The sequence below is a fragment of the Pholis gunnellus genome, assembly GCF_910591455.1.
Source record: "Pholis gunnellus genome assembly, chromosome: 5".
Taxonomy (NCBI): Eukaryota; Metazoa; Chordata; class Actinopteri; order Perciformes; family Pholidae; genus Pholis; species Pholis gunnellus.
In genome coordinates, this window is record NC_136531.1 from 7725789 (window position 1) to 7752290 (window position 26502).

Genomic DNA, 26502 nt, shown 5'->3' on the forward strand with positions numbered 1-26502 from the left:
ACAAAAGTAAAATGACTCATGCAAAATGGCCACTTCCAGAGTATTCTACTGTATGTATATGTCATCACCGATACTTTAGCTTAATTGGTATAAATTGGAGAACCTTAAAGGTCCCATATTGTAAAAAGTTATAATGTGTCTTTTTTTTATTATAAAGCAGTTCTAAGTGCTATATAAATACTGTGAAAGTATCAAAACACTCAATCTCTGGGGGATTTTGTGAGAGAGACTAACTATGAGATTCCGCCGAACTCTTACATAAAACAACAATATAACATTTATTTAACAGCATCTGATTAATACATTTAAACTTAATGTGTGACTGTCAGCTTAGAGGCTTGTGATTACATTATGTGACTCCAGGATGAAATAATGTGGAATATTTAGGAGACAAAATAACAGTTGAGCTTGAAATCTACACGTATAAAGAAAAAGAGTTAGCATCAGAAAGAGGGACTTATTTTTACTGGGGATTTGGGGGGGATTTAGCGACCAGGGTGAATGACACAGTGGGTATTTTACAGGCTAATTACAGTATTTTCAGATAGATTTAAATTTGATACACTTTTTTAGGCCAATAAAAATAAGATATCAGTTTTAGAACTATATTCACAATACACAAATACAATAAAAAGCAATAAAACCACAAAGTGTTCCGTTTCCTGAAGCTGGCTCCGCCCCTCGTCACTTGGAGGCTCTGGGCTTTAAAACGAGCGCATCTCCGCGCGTGACATCAGCATCTTCTTTTACCAGCCGCGCGCAGCTAGCTTAGTTTAGTCTCTTACGTTAGCCGCTAGCATTAGTCGTCCGCTGGGTTATTACCGTGCATCATACACCGGGTGTGTCATTTCACTGTGAGCTTAATTATCTGAATCAGAAGTATGTCGCTAAACGGACCCGGTGAAGACTCCACAGACGCAAAGAGCGGCGACGGACAACAGTGAGTCACGGTTTGTTTGTTTGTCCGTTAGCCAGTTAGCGATGTTTATCAGCAGCTCATTGTTGTCCTCTCCAAGTCAGTAGGCGTGCAGAGATGAGCAAGCTGTTAGCATATTTTAATACACCCGCTTATTACTACACATCAGCTGTGTGTAAGTCTGTAACGTTAGTTTTAGCTTTGAGTCTCTCGTGATGTATGAAGCACTAATGCAGGCCTGGGACCCTTTAAATGCTTCCTTAGCCTTTCTCTTTGTCGAGCCTTACGTACAGCGTGTTGTTATCGGAGTTGAAGTACAGGCTGATTTTATGGTCTCGTTGTCCATCAGGTCAGAGTTTTCTTTGTCTGCTTCTGGCTCCATGGACGTGGACGCCAAGCCCACCGCCCACAGCTTCAGATACAGTCTGAACTTCCCCTGCATCGGCCAGTGCATCGTGATCAACAACAAGAACTTTGACAGAAGAACAGGTGTTTTATATTTTACTTTAAAATGAAATTTATACATTAATCTGCTGTGAAGACATTGTACCACTGTAGACTATTATATTTGATGCAGAACCAGGTTTAAAGGTAATCTCTGGTTTTACTTGGTGCTGAAACTCTGGAACATAACATTATTTCATAATAATTTAAAGAGAACCATCTGGTGGTAACATCTACTCAAAGGTGAATATTTAACTGCTTTTCTTTCACTCTATCATTGCACATTCATTTAAATAGTAAATACCCTTCAGTTTGTTACCTGAGCTTGACGAAATAACTTAATTTCTCACGACAAGCACTTACTTTATACACTAATTTACAACCCAAAAAGTAATTTATAGTGATATGTTCAAGGTTATTTTCCAGCAATCAAGAAAAAGCCACACTGGATTTTAAGAATGTGCCATTTTTTGAAATGCTCAGTTAATGTAGACTAAAGCAACAGGTGGGTCCAAGGCTAATGGGTCAGATGCCTCAAATGTTCACTGTTAAATAGTTCATTAGGAGTAAGGGATCAGCTGGCTGGAGAGGTGTCTGTGGTGTCCCTGTCCAGCTGGGAGTTGGGTGTACACAAGTGAATCTCCGTTAAAGTAGATTCCGCGAGGATACACCCCCCCCCCCCCCCCCCCCCTCTTCTTTCCTAGGATGACGCTTGTGAAACCATCTTTTTAATCTCTCATCCACACCTTTCACGAGACGACGCGTGCGCTCGGGTACCCAATTTACTCTTGTTGCTGTGGATCCCGTTTAACTGCATCCCATGCCAGTTAATTAGAGAACGATGGCTCTGTGTCCTTTAGTGAAAATTAGAACAAGCAGGCAGTTGTACTATTCGTTGTCTCTGCATCATTGCGCTTGATTAGACAATTCAATAACTCCGTTCAGCAAACTGTCAGTGGCCCCTCCGGGAAGTTCATGTATCCACATGATTTACAGTGACTTGGCGTGCATCACATGTGAGCCCATGGTTTGATTAGTTCCTCTTTCAAGTTTGATGGAATTGGTCACTTGGGTGTTGTGGCAGAATGCAGTAAGACAGCCATTGCAGAGTTGGCACGTGGCTTTTTGGTGTTCATAATCTTTTTGTGAATCATCACCATGTCTGCCCTTTAAGGATCTATAAGGGCATGTTACTTCTTTTTGGATACAAAAGGCCTGATGTCTACAATAGTTGGAGATAATGTGTGAGAACAGTATCTGCCGTGACTGAGAGAGCCTCTATTATCTGTCTGAGAAGACCGTTGGTATCAGTGAATACAGCTTCAGGCTGCTGTGCGTCATTTACTGTATGATTTGTCTTATTTTGCCGTCAGACTTGTGTTTGACGAACTTGTCGAGCAGGACTAACTTGAGTACACATGACTGCATGGTCAACAATGTTTCAAGAGCAAGTGCATCATATGAGTGGGGAGGTAAGGCCTGCTCAACCGAGAATAGATTCCTGTTATGGTAAATATGTGCTTTCTCTAAATCCCCACGCATGTTTCCAAGAGTATTGCAGCATGTTGTGCAAGAGCCAACAAGACTTTGTGTAGAAAGCTAGCAGCATAGGTGTGGTCCACAGCGCCACTCTTAGAAATAAAGCAGATGACCACAGTTACTGTAGCTAACAGACTAGAGAGGCGTTCAATCCTGAACACAAGGGTTCCAGACAGGAGCTAGACGATGTAGTCTGACAGCACACAACGTGGTTGAGCCCTCCTAAGACTGACATTTTGACTTGTCATAGCGGGGAAAAGCACAGGTGTTACTAATGACGTGTTGGCTAATGGCTCTGTTCTATTCAAATGTTTCAGTCATCCATGACGGTGTGAATGCTATTCAGCCAGCAATCATCTCATTAGTTACACCTGTTTAGGTGTTCTTTTTTTCTGGCTGATTGGGGTGAAGATATGTGGCGCTTTATGTGAGATAACCAGACGTCAGTACAGATCAGGAAAGGTGCGCTAGATAATCCCACTGTCACCGTGCAGGTTTGTGCAGGTTGAGTGTGAACAAAAAGTCTGTCAGGAGAATGGCCTGAATGCCTGGCTCTGAACAACAGATTCTTAAAAAATAATACAGACTAATGAACACCAAAACAGTCACCTGTGTGTGTCAGTACAATGATAGGAAAACAAATGTGTTTTGCATACAATCTGCCTTCAGTCTGTCCTAATGGTGAAATCTGCTTAAGAGGAAGGAAGATGTTGGTTCCTTAAAATGAAGTTGTGTTTTCATTGTGTTGCTTTTTTGTTTTTAAAGGCATGAATCAACGGAACGGTACAGATGTGGATGCAGCCAACGCGATGAAAGTGTTTAAGAAGTTGGGTTATAAAGTGAAGGTTTACAACGACCAGTCAGTCGACCAGATGAAACAGGTTTTAACATCTGGTGAGCTTGTTACAAAATGTGTACACACACGCACAAATACTAGCTGCCGTCTTTCATATCATCGCATATTAAAGATGAAATTCTTTTAATTTAGCGTCAAAGGAAGACCACAGCTGCTACGCCTCATTTGTCTGTGTTCTGTTGAGTCATGGAGACGAGGGCGTGTTCTTCGGTACCGATGGCTCAGTTGAGCTCAAGTATCTGACATCACTTTTTCGAGGTGATCGCTGCAAATCATTGGTGGGGAAGCCCAAACTCTTCTTCATCCAGGTATTGTAAGAGTTTGTCTTTTTGTTATTTATTTGTCCTCCTCTTGGGCTTTGCTAAAATGTCTAACCTGGTCTTGTTTTTGTTTGTGTGCACATGGAGTAGGCTTGCAGAGGCACCGATCTGGACGCAGGCATTGAAACAGACAGTGGAGACGACGGCACTACTAGGATCCCTGTCGAAGCCGACTTCTTCTATGCCTTCTCCACAGCCCCAGGTTAATACTCTCTCACAGGTATTTTTCTAGACTAATTGTTTTCCTTTTTTACTCATTATATTGATGGACCCTTTACTGCCTACAGGCTACTACTCATGGAGGAACACGACGACTGGGTCCTGGTTCATGCAGTCGCTGTGTGACATGATCAGCACACATGGAAAAGAATTGGAGCTCCAGCACATCATGGTTCGAGTGAACCACAAGGTGGCAGTAGAGTTTGAGTCCGTCTCCAATTCACCCGGCTTCAATGCAAGGAAACAAATCCCGTGCATTGTGTCGATGCTGACCAAAGAGATGTATTTCTCCCCTTGATGTCGTCTTTCCATTGGAAGACTCCAGCCTTCAGCTGCAGAAGAAAGGCTGGAGTCTGTGTATGAGGAGGTGTTTGTGAATTATTTTTAGTTTACACTGTCTTGACTGCATATATCTTGAAAGTTCAGCTCACATATTTCACAATGCTTGGCATTATAAGGTTCTTTCTGTGTGGAGTACAGTTCTGAGATATGAGGCATTGAGTTATTTTTTTTTTTTTATTTAGGACAAGAATTTTGAATTGTCTTTTAAACATTTATCTTAAAATGATGTTAAGTAATGAAAATATGGATCTAAAAGATGAAATGTAATTGACCGTATAATCTCAAGCTCTGTTTTCTACCGGTGAATGCCTCTTCTGTTTTATACTAAACACATTTCAGGGAAATATTTTGGTAGCCAGTTTGATAAAACCTTTTTATGTTTGTTTGATCATGAAAACATAGATGGGCTTCCTGCCCTCCAACATCAGCATCTTATGACTAGGCAGTTTTTAACCCAAGGTTCTAAACAAAACTAGTCTATTTTGAAGGGATCGTGTCATTTCTGTGCCCGTTTTTAATCTTTCTTCACTATTGAGTCGGTGTAGTGACCGCTGACATAAAGGTTCACACACTGCAATAATTAATTCACTGAAATATTAGAGTTGTGAAGCCTAAGTACATTAAAGGATAATGTGTAGCAAGTTCAGGTACACCCATTAAGCTAGCTTGTTGGTTTTTCATTTTCTAAATGTCAGACTTCATAGCATGCATGAGAAAAGCCAGCCCACTTGCACGATACTTGTATTCGCTCATTTCCATACTTGAACACATGTTTACATTTGATCTAAGGCAGTAGTTGATGTATTTCTTGTTTTTTTTTTAAAGTTAAAACAAACCGGATGCTTTTTGATATAATTCCAAAACACAATTTGATTGTGTACTGATCCAGGTGCTGGTCATTTGTGAGTAAATATTTCAATATTTACAACAAACTAGCTGATATCAATTTTGCTGTTAAAATGTCACTGTTGGACAATCCAGGTTTTATGTCATATCAATAGACTCAACTTTGCTATGAGCATCACTTTGGGCTTTTTTTTTTACATTACTATTTTGTAAGCAGTGATACTGTGAGGTTGGTGTAATGTTATTTTTTCTGAAAAATAAAAACCACTTTTCATTGTTCTGTTGTACAGCAGAGTCAGTGTAACAATAACATCCAGTTTCATTACTAAAGTTAAAATGCTCAATTTCTCCAGTCTGGCCAGTGTTGTTCATCTCTCATAGAGCTAACCTCTACAAACTAACGTCTACTTGTGCTGCACTGTTGAGTGTAAACAACCAGGATTACTCCAGATTTGCCACGAGGTGAGAAGAACTGGGCCACCGGCTCCTGAGGCCCTGGGCCAAATAAAACTGGGCCTGAGATTCCTTCACTGTGCACACAGACGCACTTCACCTCAACTAGCTCACAAACACGACAGGCCACTTAGTACCTGTTGGACGTACTGAACACACACTAATATACAACTCCAATCATAAGTTGATTACATTTGTTCACCTTTGCTAATGTTAAGAATATAGTCTTGGGATAAAATCGGCAGCATACACAATACTAAATCAACATTTTATTTAAGCTATAAACTAAAATAAGAATGTTTTGTGATGAAACATCAATCCTGGTGTTAATATTGATATTTATTTTCAAATTTATAAAGAAAAATAAAAGTCATTCCATGATTGCTCAAAACGCCAACTACAGTTTGAAATCATCCCTGCTCATAGACTGTCTGCCCTACTCTGCTTTATGCTCTATTTTACTCTAAATGGACATAATGCTGTATTGAAGAAGACTTGAAACTAGCGACAGACCATAAACTCATGTTCACAATATTTAATGAAGTAATAAATCAAGTGAGAAGTAGGCTCGTTTTCTCATAGACCTCTATACAATCAGACTTCTTTTTGCAACCAGAGGAGTCGCCCCCTGCTGGTCAGTAGAGAGAATGCAGAATTCTTCAGAACTGGAGGTTGCCTTCTGGTCCTAATTTAATAAAAGGACAATTCTGAATTTAACTTGACCGTTTTGGGACTGATCAAGGTTGTGTTGCTTTTGTCACTCGTAGTGACTTAGGATCAGACCTGTACTTTTATTAATAATTTGATAAACGATTAATTGATTGATTAAAATATGTTTTACATATGATTATTATTATTGTGCTTTATATATAAATCTGTGTCTGTTCTGTGTGAGCTTGCAGTAGAACAAATCTCCATTTGGTGAAAATAAAGTTGAAGTAGATTGTACACTGAATCCTGCAGGTGTTTCTTATTGCTGGCCACATCTTTGTGCCATTGTATGAATCTTTGCTGAACTTATTTTGGTGTTTTCAGTCATACATCAAATCGATTGTTATTTTTTGTTAACAATTAGATCAGATTGGTTCACAATTTCCACACATTGCACATTGATGGTCTTCCAAAAGTGTAAAATGGGAGTTTACGTGTGGCCCTTGAACGCAGCACAAGTCCTCGCCTCTTGAGTCTTTTGTCGCTGTAAATAGGCTCTAATACTCTTTGACATTGGGTTAGTTAGCTGCAGCGGACGGCGGGTCAGGTTGCTTATATCCCTGATTCTACATGGAGCACCTGTGTTTCACTTTTCTATCGTCGTGCTGCAAACTCTGGAGCAGCGCAGCGTGTTTTTACTCTGCAGTCCATTTCTTTAATATGTCTGAACCAGTTTAAGATCACCATCCGTAGAAACGTTAAAAAAAACAACGTCCTGCAGTGAAGAAACGTAAGTAAGTTGTCTTTCATTTCCATGCGGACCACCGTGAACTTTGCCTGAAGAGGGAATGGAGAAGTCCCTTCCCGTCGCTCCGCACTCTCTGGCTCTGGTGCTGTCGCGGGTTCGCGGAGAAGATGAAGGGGACTCCCCACTATCATCATCATCACCACCACCACCACCACCGGCCGTGCTCTCGGTGAAGGTACCGCATCACTCCGGCTACGAGGTATTCGCGAATTTCAAATCCGTAAACATGCAGCATTTCTGGAACAAGGCGCTGACACACGCGCTGTCTGAGATCTTCTTCCTCGGCTGGGTCGATGAGCATGTGCTGCTGATTCAGGGCAAAGAAGTTCATCTGCAGGTCCTCAGGAACGGGTGGACAAGACGGACCCTCAAACCCCCCCAGGGCTTTGCCATCACGTGCATAGGTGAGTATGTTAAGGTAATGTTATTGCACTCAACTGAAGTTAAAGATGCACAGGTAGTCCTTGCATAGGAGTCGTTGTTTGACACTTTATTTGTTTTTGAATGGGAAGAATGTGGCCTGCAGCCTGCAGCATGGCCACAAAACCATGCATACCAAAGCAGACTCATCCACCAGTAAAAACAAAAAAAGAGAAATATTATAATTTAAATAAGTTGCACAAATTAGCAGTAAAGGCGAGCGTTTAGAAAGTTTAGTGTTAACAATGAGTAAAGTGTGCAGTGACAATGACGTCATTGACATGTAATGACCACATTCTGTCAGAAGAAGACTAGATGACACAAATAAAGTGATTCAAACTTAAACTCTGGTTGGTCATATTAACTTGCGTTGCACCATTTAGCAGTATTTCCATTTATACTGGATACGAAAAATGAGGACATGGACGTGACTGGTCTCAGACTTGAACTTCAGGGTTCAGGTTTTCACAACGTAACATCCTGGAACAATAAAAAAAACAATAGCTGCACACCTTGAATAATGTTGAACTAGGGAAGACTAGTTTATTGTGACCATTGCTACTGGAATAAACTGCAACACAAACTGAAGTTAGAGACACCAACCTTCTCGGAGACTTTAAAGTTCTGCTTACCGATATATTTTAGTAATACTTGTTTATGTTTGAGTTAACGTGACTGTGGTTGCGATCACTGAATTGACTTTCGATCTTTAACCTCCAGAATAAAAAGACTTATACCTGTCTATTGAATGGTCAGCACTCAGAGACCTGAATGACTTGCGAGACGCAGCTTATTATGAAGACTTGAGACTTGGTTTTTAGGATGAGTGCACCCTTCAAATGATAAGTGTGCTCAAGTAACAAAGAACTAAACGTGAAAAAGACAACTCTGAAGATTCTTCTTTCGTCTACCAACGTGTCAGAATGTGCTGATTGGTATTAAACTGAACATGACTCTCCTTATTTATGATGGTGAGAGAAAATACTTTCCCCTGAGCTTTTTATATGATATTGTTTACTCCCTCTGTGAGTCAGGACAGGTTGCATGAAACCAGTCGCAGCTAGTCCGATGCATTTAGGCAGCATCTCACCTTCCAACCTCGGCTGCTTCACATCAGGCTGTTTACTCCTTCACAAGGAGGAGACGGGACTCGGGCCCAGTTCTCCTCCAGCTCAACATTCCCACACTCGTACTCATCTTCTCCTGACAAGGCTATAACTCATGTATGTGCTGGGACAGGTTTGGATGATTTTATTGTCAGCGAGTCTAACCGCTGCACCCATCATATTGCCCTCACAGGCTTCTTTATCAGAGTGTGTGTGCAAATGAGAGCAATGCGTGCACAGCATGTCATATATTACCTCGTTTATGTCAGTTTCACAATAGAGCCTCAGTTTAGATCGTCCGCAGCATCAACCTGTAGCAGTTTGTTTGATAAAATGATCTTTGTGTCGCTATCTTACACAGCAAATGCAGCATATTTAAAGCTGCACTCATCAATTTTTTTTATTTTAACGATGGGTCAAATGAGTTTGCTTGTCATTACAAATCCGAAAACAGTTGTCACCCCAAATGTTGCAGTTCCCTTGAACTCAACAGAGCATTTTAGCATCGTTCAGCTTATTGTCCTTTGCAGCACGCAACCATCATAACAGAGTGATTAACATTTATGAAATAAAGCAGGAACCTTCTAAGAAAATGAGCAGAGTTGTTATATAAAACATCAAATTCCTTATATTGAACAATTATAGCTAATGTTAAGGTCTTAATTTAATGAGTAAATTGCATTTTGGGGAAACCCTGTACTGTATATTGTTGCAACAGTATATGTAAAGAATCTTTAAAGCTGCTGTGATCAATATTTTTCATAAAAACATTAGATTTTACATAGGATTTAATTAGATTAGTATGTGTTATGTCAAATGTGTCACGAGCAGTCACTTGCAGTTGCAGTTCCCCTCATCTCAGCTCATTGTTTTGGTTTAACGGCCTGCAACTTTGCAGATTTTTTTTTCTGTTCTCATTAGCATCGTTTCCGGCAGTTGTGTAACAGTATCTGCCTGTAATTTCACAGATATTTGAACTCAAACTTTGGGATTAAACAAATGTGTCTCAAGTCAGCCTGTAGCACCTGCTGCTCCGCCTCAACACTGAGCAGACTCTTCATTGTTCCGATTGAACGGTTGATTTGAGTGTGTATTGTGTGTTCAAACACTTCTACAGCTCCTTTCATGTTATCAGATGTCTACATTGAGCTGCTAGACATTGATTGTATAGTCCAAAGGTAAATCTTTAAGGCCATTGTGCTTATTTTCTGAGTCTGTCTGTCAGAGGCAGTGACGTAGCTTCACTGACACTACTGGAGCAAACACAGATAAGCTGTGGAATGTTTGTCTTATAGCTAATAACTCACCAGTCTCTATAATGCCAAAACCAACAGAGCTCATAGGCTGTTGGTCCACATGCAGATGAGCTACCGATATATATTTTTCACCAATAAACCCGCGGTCTATCGGATAATTAACTCGGAACGGGACCAACGGTGAAAAGTAGTTTTAGTTGTGTAGTTGCACTGCATGCAACGGCGACGTGGCCACCACATTACTGGTCACTATGATCACTCTGTAGTTTAATAGTAAGCTCGTTTTGAATTCAAGCAAGAGTTACATTTCAACCAGCTGGCCTCTTTGAGATCACCTAAAAGAACTCTAGCATGCAACCATGTTTTAGGGGTGTTGAGTAAGTGATAATGATAATAGTATTTACTAGTATGGGCTGCAAGTTGCTGCCTGACTCATTTGACTTTACGACACAAGTGTAAAGAAAGTTCAGACAAATTATGCTGTTCATTAGCTGCGAGTGTAGATGGTCAGAGTTTGGAATAATGTATACTTGCAAAATCAGGCAACGATGTCTTTTATTAACAAGATTCTGGACATGATGAACATGTCTTACACAAAAGACTGTAGGATAACAACTAACTAGCTGGAGGGAAACAGGAATGGATTAAAATCTCCATTATTTAATAAATAAATCTAGATTATTCAAATGTTCTTCATGTCTTAGATGGCTGAAGTCATAAAGCTGTTGTGAAATGCATTTTTGATGTGGGATTTGTAAACATATACAGTTGTGCACATTCCTCACATACGAGTGCTACATGTTTACATAATGCAGATCATCCACCAAACTGCCTGGGAGTGTTTGATTAGGGCGGAGAGCCGAACAGTAGCTGGATTACAACATTTAGACTAAAGTTGTGGATTTTCAGCTGTGTGGAAACAAAGTGTTTTTTTTTAATACTGACAATTCAATCTGATTAACCGAGGGACTTTGTATCCGTTAGCAGGATACAAACAATGGACTGGGAGGAGTGTGTGCTCTTAAGGAAGGAAAAGTGGAGCATTTGTGCAGGAAAACACTGACTACGGCATTCCCTGCTGTAGCAGAGGTCTCCACTGGAAGGAAAGGGAGGGTCCCAGTGGAGAATTGGGGGGAAATGTTAAACGCAGCGGAGAGGCTTGTTGCCGTATATCTTAATGTCAGATGTGTTCTGTAGGCTGTGGGCTGTGGTGAAACGTCTTTTGTCTCTTTATTCGGTGTCTGGCCTTAAGAGCTTACTGCGAAAAAGACGTGTGCTGTCCTGAATATTCCACTGGAGGGCAGACCACCGGCAAAAATGGTCCTGTTTGCAAGGAAGTTGGATGAATTTGTAGCAGGCCACACATCCTTTAAAGCTCAGACCTAGTGTGTTGTACAGCAGGATAGTACTATCAATGCAATATCTGTGTAGGATTTATCCTGCATGCAGTATTACATTTACAGTAATGACATTCTATTGGTAATGTATTGGTAAAGCATGCCTTTAGACAAATCCAGTTGATGTACTTCACCTAAAAGACATTCAACACACAGCTATAACAACCTTTAGTGAGATTCCAATAATGTGTAACATTCTTATAGCGTCGGCTCTATGGATGTTACAATCCACTGACTTGTCATTTAACACCATCATCAGGTCACAATTTAAATTTGTTCTAATACTTTTCAGCTAAAACTAACCAACTCAGCTGCACGTTGTGTTCAGTGCTTATTGGCGAATGTTAACATGCGAAGACGGTCAACATGGCAAACATTATACCTGTTTAACATCAAAATGCATCGTCGTTAACATGCTTACAATAATGCTACACATTAATAACATTCATTAGCTAAATGCCTATTTAGCTGCATTAAGTCCATTATTGATACAGTTTGATATTTCCTCAATTACATGTTTTCATCAGCAAAATGTAAGAAAATAGTGATAAATGTCCGTTGTTTACTGTCATGGATGTTTTAGGCATTGTTGCTTGAATAATGACAAACAATTAATCAGTTATCAAAATTGTTTCCAATTAATTTTCTGTCGACCGACTAACAAATGAATCGACTAATCGTCCCGACTCTTAATTGCGTCACGTTTGGAGTGAGCAGGGCATTTTATAGGATATCTTGTCGTGACTGTGGATTCGTGGATGTTTCATAAAATGCCTTCTTATTATCGGGACATCTTGCCATTTATTTCTCACAGTTAGTGTAATAGTTGTTGGAAGGATCTCAATGTGTCGAGCAGCGATGCAGGAGTATTATATGTCCGTACAAACTGACCGTACAAACCCCCCCCCCCCCCCCCCCCCCCCCGTCTGTGTGGCGTCTGTCTGCTTCTATCTGGAGTAACTGGCTCTTTAAGGGAACAGCACTCAAAAAGGTAACAGCTATGAGATCATCGGCTTGCGTCGTCATGGCAACAAAGGCTGTTGCAGTACTACTGAGAAATAAAATGGCTGGCGTGGTGTCGCTCTCCCTCCTCCTCCTCCTCCTCACCCCTCCTTCCCTTCCTCTCCTTCTCTTTGGTATCAGTGAACTGGAGCAGATTGGTTGTGACACCGCCACCCCCCTCCTCCTCTTCCTCCTCCTCCTCCTCCCGTGGCCTGTCCTGCCCTCTCACTTTGCTCCTTATTCTGTCCCTCCAACCGCCCATTCACACTCCACACATGTGAGTCAGCAGGAGTCTGCAGCTAGCAGGAGCTGCCACTCTGGATGTGATTAAGGGGATGCTTTGGGGGTTTTTTCTTTTTCACTGACAGCTCCGCACGGTATTAAGTTACTGAATCAACCGGTGGAAAGCACTGATCACACACACACAAAACCGGGTCGTTGTAAAATGGTTCCCTTTGGTTGTGGCCCCGTCAAAGTCTTTTGCTTCAGGTGAGACACAGAAAGTGGACGGATGGTGGTTTAAGGGGCCCCTCATCCTTCAAGAGCAGAGGGTGAGGGAACACGAGAGGAAGGAGGGTGAGGATGGAAATTCAGCCAAAGATTCAGAGCCTGAGCTATTCCCCCGGACAACATCTGAGGGCTGAATATATATATATATATATATTGTTCCTGTGTGTGTTTTGAGCTGTTGATATTTGCTCTCCTCTCTGCCTTATGCATGTCCTCAATCTCTCTCTCTCCCTCTCTTGCATCCTCTCCTCCCCTCCCCTCAGCCTCAATCACCCAGACACAGACGCATGCATGCTCACGCAGAATCGCGCGCAGCAGGCGGATGCGCGCATACACACTTTCTCACACACACACACACACACACATACACACACACACACACACACACACACATACTCACACACCCTTCCTGGAGGTGCTGGGAGCAGCTGCAGCATTAGCGTTGAAAGAGATTTGCCGTTGACTGGAGTTTGCATCCCCCCCTGTTAATGAATGGATGCTACGGCGATAGAATCGGGAGCTTCTTCCGTTGGATTGCGGGAAACGGTGGATTTCTATTCTTGAAATTTTATTTATTTATTTCTATGCTCTCCATTTTTTTCTCCCCACCCTCTCCTGGTGTGCTGTTGTCGAAAGGACGATGGGGTCTTGTGCTTGATCGGATAAAGATGGAGGTTAACGTGGCGTCTCCGGTGCTTTGCATACTATTGAGGTTTCACTGCCCATTAGGGTGAATGGAGCTTTTATTTTATTTTTTTAAGTGGGCTCTTTTGTTTTCCGGGGATCGGCCGAGCACTCCTGTGGTGAATTGAGCTGTTGTCGAAGACTGGGCCTCTTAAGCTTTGAATATTTGACCATCCATCTCTCCCCTCCTTCCTTCCCCTGTTACCGACTACTCAAAAGGAACAAGCGGATCCCAAAAGCTCCACTGAAATCTCTCCACACCGTCCTCCTTGCTTCCAATGCCCCATTTCCCTCATCTCTACCCCTGCCCCCCCCCACCTCTCTCCCGCTCCCTCCTCCCACATCAGAGCGGCTACGTAATGTGCCTCCCTACGCATGCAAATGGGGATGCTACAAATGGTGGCTGGGACTGATGCCGATGAAAGGGTGATGCCTCGCGCAATCACCTGCACCTTAGCCGCCGCTGCTGCCATCGCTCCAGATCAGCCTGGGAGAGCCCAGCAGCCTATGACAACCACCCACAGTGCGAACACAGTCGTTTGTAGCTTGCTCGTGGATGTAAATGAGACGTGTGTATGTGTGTGAAGGCGCACACTGGTTCCTGCCATGTCTGGTGTGTGATCGCTCTAGCGGGACGTTCTTACTGATGCGGGGGAGGCACTGAGCCTGAGGTTGGTCGACCTCCCCCTGCACACACCCCCTCCCCCCCTTCCCTTCCCCTTCCCCACCTCCCCTTGCCCCTTCTCTCTCCCCCCCCCCCATCCCCCCCACCCTCCACCCTCCACCTTATCCCAGCCCCCGGGGGGTGAAGGCCACCTGGTAAAGGGGTCACGATGAAGAAGAACCGCAGCAGCAATCTGCGGCGGGCCTGGCCCAGCTCGGAGCATACCGAGCGCCCGCTGGAGCACAATCTCTCCCGTGGTGAGAAAGACATCCGTGTGCAGAAGCAGCATCTTCCTCCCCCTCCTGCTCCTCATTTCTCTCCGTCCCCACCGAGTTATCGTGCGCCAGGTGAGTCTTTGACACTCCCACCAGCTGAGGATCCACCCTCTCGCTACGCAGAGCAAAGACGGTTTGATTTTGGGGGCAAAAGGCAGAGTTCAAAACGGACAAAATGTTCGTACTTTCAAGTAGGAAATTATGGCAACTTCCCCTTTTTTGCATTACTTGTAATGTCTAATGTATCAAGTTCAGGTCAAACTGAAATAGAGAAGAAATACTTTGGATACTGGACACTCATTTGGCTCATTTTCAAATTAAAATCTGTATTTCTGTGGGTCCAAATAACCATTTTACTTCCTGACATATTATTCCCATCTCCTTCATATTTACTGACCTATGTTTAAAAATGTTTTTTTCATCACTTACAAATTTTGTATACCATCAAAAAACTTCAGTCAGTCATTGTACAATACATCAGTGGCATCACCCCTTGTGCCAAATGTAGTGTCAGGTTCATATTTTGTGTTTGTTGATATTACAAAAGGGCTTCTGGGCCATCTCTCATCATGAACTAATGTCTTTACCGAGAAAATCTCATCGGTTCGGTCCCTTTTTTTATTATAGATATTGCATATATCTTTCTGCCGTCTTTGTTGCTTCATTGTGTGGAATAAATACGACAACTCATTCCCATACTATACTACACAAGCACAGGACGGGGATCCAGCTTTCCTCATGTTGACTAAAACGAGTAAAGCCTCGTAAAGCCACATAAAGCTTAAGGGGCTGTGATACTAAGCAGAGATAACGTCATCGTGTTGCTTCACTGACCGTTCCGTTGAGTGTGGTGAGGAGGCAGGGCCCTGCACACATTTCAGCTCAGGTAAAAGAAGTGTAGATAGTAAAATGATCACAACACTTAAAAAACGGCGATCGATGAGGCGACATTAATTCGTCTGTTTGTCCGTCCACGTCGGAAGACATAATGTAAGGTTAAAAATCAAAGACGGAGGCTTCGGTTGTATATTTTCTCAGTTTATCGCTTAACTCTCTATCGATCACCAGGTTTAGGTCAGAGGACGGGGTCAGCTACAGCAAAAGGTGCTGCAGCGATGGATTCAGTGTGCTGCTTTACAACCTTTTAAGCAGGGCAGATGTTTGCTCTCAGAGGGGCTTGAAGCCGGGCCCGTCTGGTTGTAGGATGATCTCACTACTCACTACTGCTGACGGCAAAGCCAGCTTAATTCAACAAAGGCTACAGAGAATGTCTGTGTGTAAGCCGTCAATGTGGCGCTAAAGTCAGTTATGTTTTGTTCAAATCAAAATGTCTTGGGTTTGATTGTGTAAGCATCCTTTTATCCGTGCGTGAGATCATGTGAAATGAACAGCGAGGTTTGCGAAGACTCAGGTGATCTCACACTACGGCTGCTGCAGCAGCAGCAGCAGCAGCAGCTGCCTCGTTATGCTAACCTACGAGAAACGGGAGGAGCGAGGGGCTAAAGGAAGCACAGAGAGGAGGGGTGGAGCTGTTCGAAGGCAGCATGCAAACTGCTGCTGTTTGACCATTACATCATAGCTTCACACGCTGCGCCTGCTGTTCATTCATGATCTAACAGTTGTGCCTCCTCCTCCTCCTCCTCCTCCTCCTCCTCCTCCTGCAGGTGACGTGTCTCCGATCAGCATGTCACCTATCAGCCAGTCACAGTTCATCCCGCTGGGGGAGATCTTGTGCCTGGCCATCTCTGCTATGAACTCTGCCCACAAGCCGGTCAACCAGGAGGCTCTGGTGGAGCACCTCACTGCCAGCTTCCCAGGTACGCTCCTCTGACAAAGCATGCAGAAACTGATTTTTGAATACATATACACATCTGTGCATGTAACCCTAACCCTAACCCTGGTTTATTATCTCCTGATTTGTTATTTATTAAAATCAATTTCATTTTATACACGCCAGGTTCAAAGAGCAAAGTAATGGTATATATATATATATATATATATATATATATAAAGACATTAAACATCTATTGATCTCACCTCAGGGCTCTGATGCATTTCAGTGATTGGTTATTTCATCCTGTAAAATCTTGCAAGCAACATCAACGTTTCAATGGGGATAGGTATGAAACAATTAGTCAATTAAGCAATCAATAAATCTGCCCATATTTTAATAATCAAGTTATTTTTAGTCATTTTTCAAGCAGCTTTTCAGATGTGAGGATTTGCTGCTTTTCTCTACTATATATATATATATATATATATATATATATGATAGTAAACAGAATACCTTTGGAATTCTGTGTCGGCAAAATAAAACATTTGAAGATATCCCGTTGAGGAAAGCTAGCGGACATTTTTCACTATTTTCCTACATTTTATTTTTTTTAAATGACATGCAGCCCTAAACATGAATAATAAATACAAGTCTAAAATGTAGAAAAACACTTCAGCTCCCTGTGCCAGTCTCCTCTTCATTTTCTCTACTCATAGTCGGTGTTCGGTTTTATTCAAAAGCGATATAATACTCATTTATTTATAGGACATTGTCTATGAACATATTATGTTGTTAGAGTGATTTGAAGAACCTCAACCAGACCAGTTTTCATTTTTTTATATTAATTCAGTGATATCATGGAAGTAGCACATTTCCTCTTATTATAAATTAAAAATCTAATGCATCATCATCATATTATTATTATCTCTCCATGAAGACATAGTTGAGATTATTTGAAGTGGGGTTGTATGAGGTACTTATCCATGGTCAGTGTGTTATCTACAGTAGATGGCGGTCGTCCCGTACGGGAACAAACCAATGTACTGCTGTGGACGGGAGCAGCAGCAACACGAATTTAACAACCTAAAAGAAAGGCCCACTGTAAAATTAATCAATATTTGTTTACGTAAATGCTATATTTAGAATATCTCAGCTTTATCTTGCTGGGAAATTGAACTTCAAAACCACGAGACTGTGTTGACAAAAACAGTATAGATACATTTCCCTTTCAGTTCAGTTCCCCATCTGAAAATATTCTAAATACAGCATACACTTAAGCTGATGTTGTTTTTTAGGTGGGCCTTTCTTTTAAGAAGTTAAAATGTGTTTTAGCAGTACATTGCTCTGCTCCCGTGCTGGTACTCTTGTCTGCTTCTACAAACTTCAGCCGTGCTGACCACCATCTACTGTAGGTAATAGAACGATGGGTGAATACCTCATACAACCTCACTGCAAAAAATTCAAACTATCTTTTGGCAAATTCTAAAAGCACAAAACAAAGATTTCCCTGGTTTTAAAAAATACTATGATCTGTTTTTTAATGACTCCAAATTGTTGCCTTGTTCCAATGGGTTAATGGGTTGAAAATACGTAATGTTCTAACATTAGTTATTTTCTTCTTTACTAAATTGTATAAAAAAAATGAAATCCTAAAATGTATCCAAACACAATGTTTAAAAGCACAGGACTGTGTAACCGAGTTGTCGATCAAATTTGGGAATGGGAAGCATGTCCCTCAAATGTATCTCTATTTCGATATGACGCCTCAGTGAAACGGAGTCGATCTTATGGGTTGCATCATTGCTGTGTAAAAAACACACGGGGGTGATGTAATGTCAGGCAACACAAGACCATGCTAGACAAAGGTAATGAATGATGTTGAAAATGTACTACTTGTAATGTTGATTTGGTCATTTATACTAGCTACGCTCTTGAGGTGACTGATTAAAATATCCTCCGGAGTCATCTAGGAATGAGTGTTAAGTTTATTCAGTTGGTTTTTACACATTAAATCTTAGATCACGGTATCAGTTGTATAGTATACAAGTCACGGACATTACTTAAGGTGTCTGAGGATTTGTGTGAGCTGTGGTAATTGTCATTTAGTAAAATCAGGTTAGTTAACAAATTTATAAAAAATAAAAATGCTTTTCTGATATGTAAAACTCACCGACAGGTTTTTAAAGAAATGCCGAAAATACCTGCAATGATTTTTTATCATTTTCTAGAGAATTAAAAACATGAAATTTGTGTTATTATTAATTCAACTGTTTATTTTAAAAATAGAAGGAAACATCCAATGTTCAAAACATTCAAACAATGAATAGCTGTAAAAACTCTGATGAACCCACCGGTGGGTCTGTTCATTTATTCATTCATGTGCTGCCAAGCTAAATTCAAACCAATGCAAGTTTAGCTTAAATTCTATTGAGATCATAATGTTTCCAAACATACTGAATATGTCAAGCTTAGTTTTAGAGACATGTGGAAAAAACGTGCCACAATACATCAACAATATCTCTCTGAGATGGTGCATCCATGAAAAACGAGGCGACTTTGGTTTGAAAATGTCACTCCACAAACATTATATAAAACGTGAAAGACATTTTTAATAAGAAGATGCAGAATATGCTATTTTATTTACTAAGATGAGGAATTTATGGGAAACAATTCAATGTAGTTGGATCTTCAAAAAAAACTCACCCAGTACCATCTTTCACTCATAATTTTTGCCTCTGGTGAGATTATATATGTTCAATTTAGATTTTAATTGATCTTAACACATGCATTGGGTGACTGAAACATCATGGACGTTCCACATTTTATAATCTTTTAATTTTGATTATTTAACTGTCTCCAAATGGTCTCTATGCTGAGAATTTTGAAGTTTGAACAAATTTATTGTAAATACAAAATGTATCTGAAATGTATTTGTGCTTCTGATCCGTGTCTCCTGCAGGCGTGCCTACACCCAGCTCAGAGGTTCTGCGACATACCCTGAACATGCTGGTGCGAGAGAGGAAGATCTACCCAACTCCAGAGGGCTACTTCATTGTCACCCCCCAGACCTACTTTATTACTCCTTCCCTCATCAGAACCAACAACAAGTGGTATCACCTGGATGATCGGCTGCAAGAGCGACAAACACAACAGTCACAGCAGCAGCAGCAGCAGCAGCAGCAACAGCAGCAGCAAACTCAGCAATGCACTTCGCCTCAGTCTGGCAACGTAACACCATCTACACCTGGCTGCCTGAGAGAGAGGCCTCCTCGCAAGAATCACAATGACTCATACAACTCCTATCGCGAAGACTCGGCCAGACTTCACAGTAGTAAGTCACCAAAGGAGCACAGGGGAGATTCTTATCAAAGTAAGCCCCCCAAGGATCACAATGGCGGGGAACCTCCACCAAGCACGTCAACCAAGGAGCACCGAGGAGAACCTCCGTCATACCCTTATCCCCCTCTTCCCACTTCCCCTCCTGCCCAGCAACCGCCGCCTCAAGAGCCCGCTGAGAAGAGCAAAAGCATCCCTTCTTTCCCTTATAAAAGTGACACTCTGACCAAAAAGAAAGAAGGAAGTGGTGGCGGTGGAAGCGGCGAGAAGCAATCCAAAAGGTTCGGCCTCAGGCTCTTCAGGCTGAGTTTCAAGAAGGACAAAATGCGACAGCTGGCCACCTTCTCAGCCCAGTTCCCCCCAGAGGAGTGGCCTCTTCGCGACGAGGAGGTGCCAACCACGCCCATTCCCCGCGAGGTGGAGATGGAGATAATCCGCCGAATCAACCCTGACCTATCAGTGGAGAATGTGGCAAGGCACACGGCTGTGATGAAGAGGCTGGAGGAGGAGCGTACGCAAAAGAACAAGGCAGGCTCCTCAGCCCAGCACAGTGCACGGAGCAGGAGGGGGAGGGGCCACAGGAGGGCCCTACATGGGAAGTCCCGCTCACACAGCAAGCCCCGAACCTCCAGGGGAGACCCGTCCGAGGGTTCAAACTGGGACCTTTTGTTCATGGAAAGGGATTACCGCTTCTTTAGCCACTCGTTAGTTCGCTCGCCTCGGGAGGCCATGTACACCGTGGAGCGCAGACGTAGTGGAGGCGCTACGTACCTGGTCCATAGCAACCCCAACATTACTGAATCGTACTGCCCGGTTACTCCCGAGTGGGACGTGTCTGGGGAGCTAGCCAAGAGACGGACGGAGATGCCCTTCCCAGAGCCGTCGCGCGGGACGTGCCAGTCCAGAGTGCAGAGAAGTCACAGTCACAATCAGGACAGGAAGTCACGTCACGATAGGTCAGATCAAGCTAAGGAACGCTCTCGGTCCATGGACAACTCCCTCAAGGGCCCGTCACTGGGGGTGCCAGAAGACTTTGACCCCACTCTGGAGGAGCGTAGTCATTACTACACTGATGACGGCACCCTGCGCGCCACGCAGAAGTCCTCCCACTACTCAAGGATCATGTTCTCTGCTGCTAAGTTCCACTCTGATTTTAATGTGCCTGATTTGGGGAAAGGGAGTTTGGACGAGTCAAGGATCCGGAGTACGATGGAGAGGAACAAAAGCAGAGACAGCTTGCCATCGTACAATGAGCTAATGGGACTTTCTCCTAAGCCCTCAGCAGATGAGTACTTCCAGTGCAATACGTCAAATGAAACAATCCTAACTGCCCCTTCGCCTCAGGCAAAATCAGAATATGACACATTAACCTCATCAGGGGGACTCCGAAAGGGCTCTCCGGCTGACCGCCAAACGCCTCACCTCACCTCTCCTCACACGATGGAGTACAAAGAGGACTTGTCGGCAGCAAAGGGACAGAACGGCTCAGTGCGACTGACGCCAAGCCAGACGCCGGAGCCGGTGCAAAATGCCCGTTTGACGCCACACCAACACAATGTAGATCCGGGAGGGGGAGGAGGCAGTATGTTGATCAAGAGGAAAGAGATCTTCAGCAAGGACACTTTGTTCAAACCTCCACACAATGCCTTGTCCACAGGCTACGTGGACAGCAGCTACACCAAGTCCGGCACATTGCGGAAAGCCTCACATGCCAAATCAACAGAGGCCCTAGACAATCCTGAGCCCCAGCAGCCTTCCAATTCAGCCACTTCCTCAGCGTCACCGGCAGTTTTACAGAGCTGCTTAGAGCCAACAGTCCCCTCCGCCTCCTTTGACTATTATAATGTATCAGATGATGAGGAAGAGGAAGAGGCAGAGGATGACTCGCACAAAGAGTTGGCGACAGCAGAGGACAACAAGGACCATGGGGAAGTGGGTGGTAATGGCGGAGGCGGTGGTGGTGGTGGTGGGGAGGGAACCATGCAGTGGTTAATGGAGCGGGAGAAGGACCATGATCTGCAGCGGAAACTGGAGACCAATCTGACCTTACTGAGCCCCAAGGAGACGGAGAACAGCAGCAGCCAGAAGTCAGCCCACTCTGCCCGTTTGGACAGCATGGACAGCAGCAGTGTCACGGTGGACAGTGGATTCAACTCCCCCAGGTATGTGCGCACACATAACAGTAATGAGTGTCCCATCATCTGACACCATTTTCTTTAGTTTGCTCTTAAAATGTTAAGTCTAAGTGGGGGAGGTAAAAATCAAGTAGAACACAAACATCTGGATTGCTGTCAAACTGGATGTAGATTGAACTATAGAGGTTGATGCATTTACAAAACAAATTCAGGTCTTTACATCTACACACCACTTTATTTGGTACACCTGTTGAATATAATGTAATCCAATACAATCTATAAGAAGTTCAAAATGTTCATGTTTTTGGTGAAAGAATACATTTGATATGTTAATTATTGAGGTTTGATTACATCACATTGTACAGGTGTACCTAAAAAAGTGGACACTGAGTGTCTATCTGTATTCTATATTTATATTATATTTTTTGGGCTATTTTAAGAGCAGCTCTCCGTGATGTGTCCCAATGCTGCTATTTAAAATCAGATAAAATGTAAAACCGTGAGGACCAGTTTCCTACTTTAACAAACAGTCTAATAACATTTGTTACTTGTTGTGAAATCCAGCTAAAACAGAACAAATCGTTTTCTATTAGAAGTGTTCAGTGTTGTCATTCGCACACTTCATAAGTTTCGACCCTGAACTTGGCTGTGGGGTTAGCTGATTATGTGTAGAGCACGTTCTCACCGATTATTTTATTACAAACGTCAAAATCTGCACACAGAAAAACACCATAACCACCACTTTCATGCTGAACAATAAATACCTCTTTGGTTTACCAGTAATTTATTAATTATATTAATTCTGTTGGTTGGTGTATGGATAACTGGAATCATATTTAAAGTACACGGCTGTGACACTGCAGTGTCCTTGTTTTATTTCCTTCATCTTGATGGCAACAAATGTCTTATCAACCTGTGCTTCAATTTAAGATGACATAGACAGTTTTTTGTTATGTACAGAAAAAACTGCTGAAGTAAATGATCAATAGAAAATGCATCAACATGAAATGAATCATTGAAACTTCATACCAACATCTGCAAACATCTGTTTGTCAGACAAACAAACACACTAGCTTGAGTAAAACACGAACACACTGCTGCCGTTTGACATTGGTGAATCACTTGTAAACCATTGAAAACACGATCAACCAGTTGCCAGAGAGATAACTCCACCAATTGAATACTGCACTTCCAGAAAGTTGTTGGGCAGATTAAATAAAAAATAAAAGTCAAATCAAAGCAGCAGAGATATCCTGACTTCTATTGCCTAGTTTGGATTAAGCTCGCAATACGCTGAGTGAGACACATCCCATAATGCAACTAAATAGCGTCTGTCCTTAGACTCTCCTTTTTGTAACACAAGCTTTCTGTCAAAACATTCTCAGTTAGAGTTGAGGGAAAATAACCCTGATGACATCATGTGGGCTTTAGAACGCCTCCATCAGAGCCACAGAAGACATTATACAGGCTTTCCACGGGCTAATCTTCACGTGGAAAATTAATAGAATTCATTATTAAACATGATACATATGTAAGCTCTTAAGAAAGATTACTCTTCAAACATAAATATTGGGCTAAAATATATTAAATATGAGGAATAAATAATTTACACAACATGAAGCATGTGCATTATATAAACATGATTTAATTAATGATCAACTTCATATATGGTTATGGCTTCTACTCAGACTCAAAGTTGCTTTATTCCATTTGATTTTTTATGTTTTTTCCTGGATGAATGACAAAAAAAACTTTTGGGATTATAATGGGAGGAAACCTGGAATTATTATTATTATTATTAATCTCAGTAACTACAATTCATCTGCGTTTTTCTTCAGTCTGCAAAATCTTCTGCAAATTGCTTCCATTTATTTCACTGGTGTTCTTCTTTCTAGCCAGGCACACCTTCTGAGATACACGATGTGAGATTTCTTGTGCCTTTTTGAAAGCAAACACTTGACTTCTTGTTGTCTCTTGTGCAGAACGCGTGAAAGCCTTGCATCCAACACATCCAGCATAGTGGAAAGCAATAGACGGCAGAATCCAGCGCTGAGCCCCGGCCACATCGGCACGAGTAGTATCGGACTGCCATTCAGCTTTCGCGCCATCCCAGAACCCCCCACCACACAGCCTGAGAAACTCCAGAAGTCATCGAACTGCCTGGCCTCCATCACCAGCGTCTGACGGGCAGCACAGACTGAGACCATGAAAGGTGGTGGAGGAGGAAGTGAGGTGTTTCACCATTTTGACCCTCACTTTCCTCAACCAATACACACACACACACACACACACACATCTTCAGACTCCTGAGAATCCATTTACTGGGACTGTTACATAAACAGGCATGGCTTCAAGAGACTGTTCCCACAGCTTCAAGAACTTTACTGCAAAAAAGAGAAGAAAAACTACAGAATATCAAGACCAACGTAGGGGAAGAAACCTACCTGAAGTACTTTGATTTTTGGTGACATGGACTCTAGTTTGGCTTATATCAAGATTATTGACTATTGGTATTGGAAAGTAGTAGACTATAGGATTCAAGTTACATTTGGAAATATCAAAAAAAAACTTTTTATATTACTTAACAATACATGTCCAATTAAATGTTCTCCTTCCTGAAATAGCGTCAAGTTCTTCAGGACAATTCAATGTCAGCACAATGTCGAGACAATAAAAGTTGATCCTGAGAACAACGAATGAAAGATATAAAAACATAAATCGGCTCAGATTTGTGTACCGCAATGCAAATGATGTATGTATACTCGATACTTTTGATATCCTAATTATTATAATGGTGGTATTAAAGATGCTATGTGACCAAAGATGATGTCTGGACAAAATGAGCTGCACCCCAACACGCACATGTACATCCCAGATACCTCACAAAAACAATCCCACCGCGAGGTTCATTCAGCGTCTGATCTGGAGCTTTTGATACCATCGCATGATCTTCCTCGGTAGATCGAGTTCGCCAAGTTATCATAAAAATGGAAATATTAACATCTACTATTCCCTGAGACCTTTAAGGATTTATGTAGTCCATGTTTAAGAAAGGAAAAAGGCATAAACTGACTTATTTCAGCTGCTCAAATGTGAATATTTTCTGCATTTCTTACTCATCTATGATAGTAAACTGATCAGACAAAACAAGACACTCTGCACATCACCGTGCACTTTGTAAACTTGAGTATATAGACCACATGATTGATGGAGAATGTAATCAGTAGATTCATTAAGAATTGTAGGCAGAATGATTACAATTTGTGACTTCAGTTGCTACTACTGCCGTAGACTCAGCAGTTGTGGTTGTGAACTGATGCCGGCTCTATCTGTGTATTATATATAATAGAAAATCTATAATAAGAAACAAACTATTGTTTCTAGAAAGTAATCATTTTAGATCTGAAATGATTAGTTTATTGATCAGCAACTATTTTGATAATCAGGGGATTGTTTGAGTCATTTTTCAAGCAAAAAATTACACAAATTTCATAGTTCCAGCTTCTGAAATGTGAACATTTGCTGCTTTTCTTTGTCGTGTAAGTAAACTGAACATCTTTTGCCTTTTTAACTAACAAAGAAAGATATCTGAATATGTAACCTTAGGCTGAGGGGGATTCTGATTGGTATTTTCACTATTCTCTTATAGTTTCTGGACAAAAACATGAATCTGTTTATCCCCTAAAAAAAACAAGTTGATGCTCTAAATAATTTTGCAATTTTTCAGTGAAAGTCCAGAAAGTCTTATGATGCACCCAATTAGCTTTAAATGGTTCTGTAGTTTTCTTTAGAAGAATAACTTCAGACAGGAGCAGAAACAACTAATGTGGGATTTATTAAACACCTTTCATGAGGGACAAAATAAAGATATTTTAAATTCCACATCCTGCTCCTATATGCATTAGTAACTCAAGTTTGATTTTGGTTCATGTTTTAATGCTTTGAGCAGCACAATCAAAACTCTTTTCAACTTAACATGTATTGTATTGGGATGGTAGAAGTCACGTACATGTATAGAAAAGGGTAAATACCATGAGGGGCAAGAGAGAAAAGGTGTTTCTTCTCATTTGGGTGACCTGTTCCTGAAAGCTTGGCTTTGAACATACAGTGATGTCACTGCAGTTCTCTGGAGGAACTGTAGATGGAGTCAAAACATTCGAGCAGATCGGATCACTGACCTTTGAAAAGCTCAAACTTAGCGCCCTGTGGTGGTTGAATGGCTGTACAACAGTGGCACCAAACAGCGCGCGCGTGTGTGCGCGTTACACCTGAAGCTCGTCAAACTGATCCTATAAAGGTAAGTGGCTTATCCTCAAGATACCGCCAAGCTGTTGTGTTAAAATGGGTCAAACGTTAATCTCTTGTAGAGCTACATTGATATTAATGGTTCACGACTGAAATGATTGGAGCCTTGACGCATTTTGGTTGTTTTTTTTTACTCTACTCATAACATAAGTATACATATTAACTCACTCTAGTATTTCAGTGGGTGCAAGTTACCGTTATGAAACGTTGACTACCTGCACAGGAGGCAGTGGCGTTTTTCAGT

General features: G+C 41.9%; 2 protein-coding genes across 2 annotated transcripts; both read left to right on the plus strand.

Annotated features, from left to right (window-relative positions):
* The first annotated feature begins 814 nt into the window (after window positions 1–814).
* On the plus strand, window positions 815–5759 carry casp3a (caspase 3, apoptosis-related cysteine peptidase a). Its single transcript, XM_079158788.1, has 6 exons — window positions 815–940; window positions 1266–1405; window positions 3665–3793; window positions 3888–4063; window positions 4166–4277; window positions 4363–5759. The coding sequence occupies exons 1-6, from the start codon at window positions 882–884 to the stop codon at window positions 4590–4592; spliced, it is 846 nt and encodes a 281-aa protein (XP_079014914.1). The 5' UTR covers window positions 815–881; the 3' UTR covers window positions 4593–5759.
* A 1546-nt stretch (window positions 5760–7305) lies between these two features.
* Window positions 7306–24766, plus strand: stox2a (storkhead box 2a). Its single transcript, XM_079160202.1, has 4 exons — window positions 7306–7798; window positions 16373–16525; window positions 19442–21980; window positions 23936–24766. Exons 1-4 carry the CDS (start codon window positions 7435–7437, stop codon window positions 24135–24137), a joined length of 3258 nt encoding a protein of 1085 aa, XP_079016328.1. The 5' UTR covers window positions 7306–7434; the 3' UTR covers window positions 24138–24766.
* The last annotated feature ends 1736 nt before the right edge of the window (window positions 24767–26502 follow it).